This window comes from Penaeus monodon, chromosome 15 (assembly GCF_015228065.2).
Source record: "Penaeus monodon isolate SGIC_2016 chromosome 15, NSTDA_Pmon_1, whole genome shotgun sequence".
Classification (NCBI taxonomy): domain Eukaryota; kingdom Metazoa; phylum Arthropoda; class Malacostraca; order Decapoda; family Penaeidae; genus Penaeus; species Penaeus monodon.
Genome location: NC_051400.1, coordinates 3,788,857 through 3,790,192, shown reverse-complemented (window position 1 = coordinate 3,790,192; position 1,336 = coordinate 3,788,857). Strand labels below are relative to the sequence as shown.

At 34.9% G+C, this 1,336-nt stretch overlaps 1 protein-coding gene across 1 annotated transcript in view; it reads left to right on the top strand.

The window, feature by feature from the left end:
* Nucleotides 1–1,071: 1,071 nt before the first annotated feature.
* Nucleotides 1,072–1,336, top strand: part of LOC119581652 (rhodopsin-like) — a 1,875-nt gene continuing 1,610 nt past the window's right edge. The window contains exon 1 of the mRNA XM_037929776.1: nt 1,072–1,230. Coding sequence (XP_037785704.1) covers nt 1,087–1,230 — 144 coding nt within the window. The 5' untranslated portion in view covers nt 1,072–1,086. The remainder of the gene's footprint in view (nt 1,231–1,336) is intronic.

The window sequence follows — 1,336 nt, the reverse complement described above, 5'->3', positions numbered from 1 at the left end:
GAGATATTAGATACTTAACTGGACTCTTTCTCCTTCCCTCCCCATAATCAGGCACAACCGGCTTGACATCATTTCCCTCCAGGAGAAAACCTCAGTAGTTACTCCTCGCCCAGTTCTATTCTCTCTCTTTCTCTTTCCAATATTTATGTTTGTTACTTGTATTTGAGAGAGAGTCTTTGATGTCTTACTTTTTAGTAGAGAAGTGTCGGAAGGATTATTTATATTGATTTACTCAAGCATGGACTTGCGTTAATTATCAGTGAAATTATGTCTTGTTTCCTTTATGCAATAGTAGTCATGTGGAGGAGAGTTGTGGTTGTTTGTATGGTATGGCATACTAAGTTTCTTAAGCAAAATTACTTATTTACGGATTTTGTGTTCAATTCTCAGAATTCTTGGTCTTTATCAATATAATTTTTATATTGGATTGAAAACCTGGTGTGTAAACATATTTCTATACTTACGAAGAGGTGTTCTAATACTCTTTGTAACCAGTAAAAATTTATTGATAGGCATTACTATTTTGTTGTTTTAACATAGCAAGAAAGGGGTAATAGTAACAGAGATTTAAACATGAACCCAATAATCTAAAGTGTTAATTCCAATGCGAAATATTATAATTCCATCAGATCACAACATTTGGCTACCAAACCAAACTGATCAAAGGAAGTGAATAATCTATGTATCAGTTAATTAAATGTTCTGGTTATAGAACATAAACACTAGTAACTGAGATATTGCCTTGAAAACAGCCGTGGAAATAAAAAAGAATTAAGGGCTATTTCCGGAACGCCAGGGCAATGAAACCACTAACAGAGATATCAATTACTTTTCTGTCATACACCGTTATTTCCTTTCCTTACTGAAATTGCAGTGATAAATGATAAATCTTGATTTTTCTTCAAGACATAAGCGTTATCCTTTATCGCAAATGAATCCTTATGACATACTCATGCATGTCTACAAAGATTATGATAACGCCGTTAGCTCTTACATACATTCGTAAATGTGTGTCTTCGGAAGTCACATATGCAGATATCTTCAAACATGAATGGTCATTCAGAAAGTTAAGACGCTAATCTTGTAATGTGGGTTGTAGCCGGCTATATAAGCCAAGAATCCATCCACAGGTTCCCAGTTTCTTGCAGGAACTCAAGCAGGAGTGTCTCGCACCGAAGTAGTTCTTCACTGAAATTTCTTCGGGTCGAGGGAAGATCTTTCATCGTAAAGGTAAGATCCTCAATGAACAAATATCACTGTGGGGGAAAAAATATTCTGATCGTTTCATAAAATACTGTGAAAATGTGAGTTCTTGTTTCTTGCTATTTTTCATTAT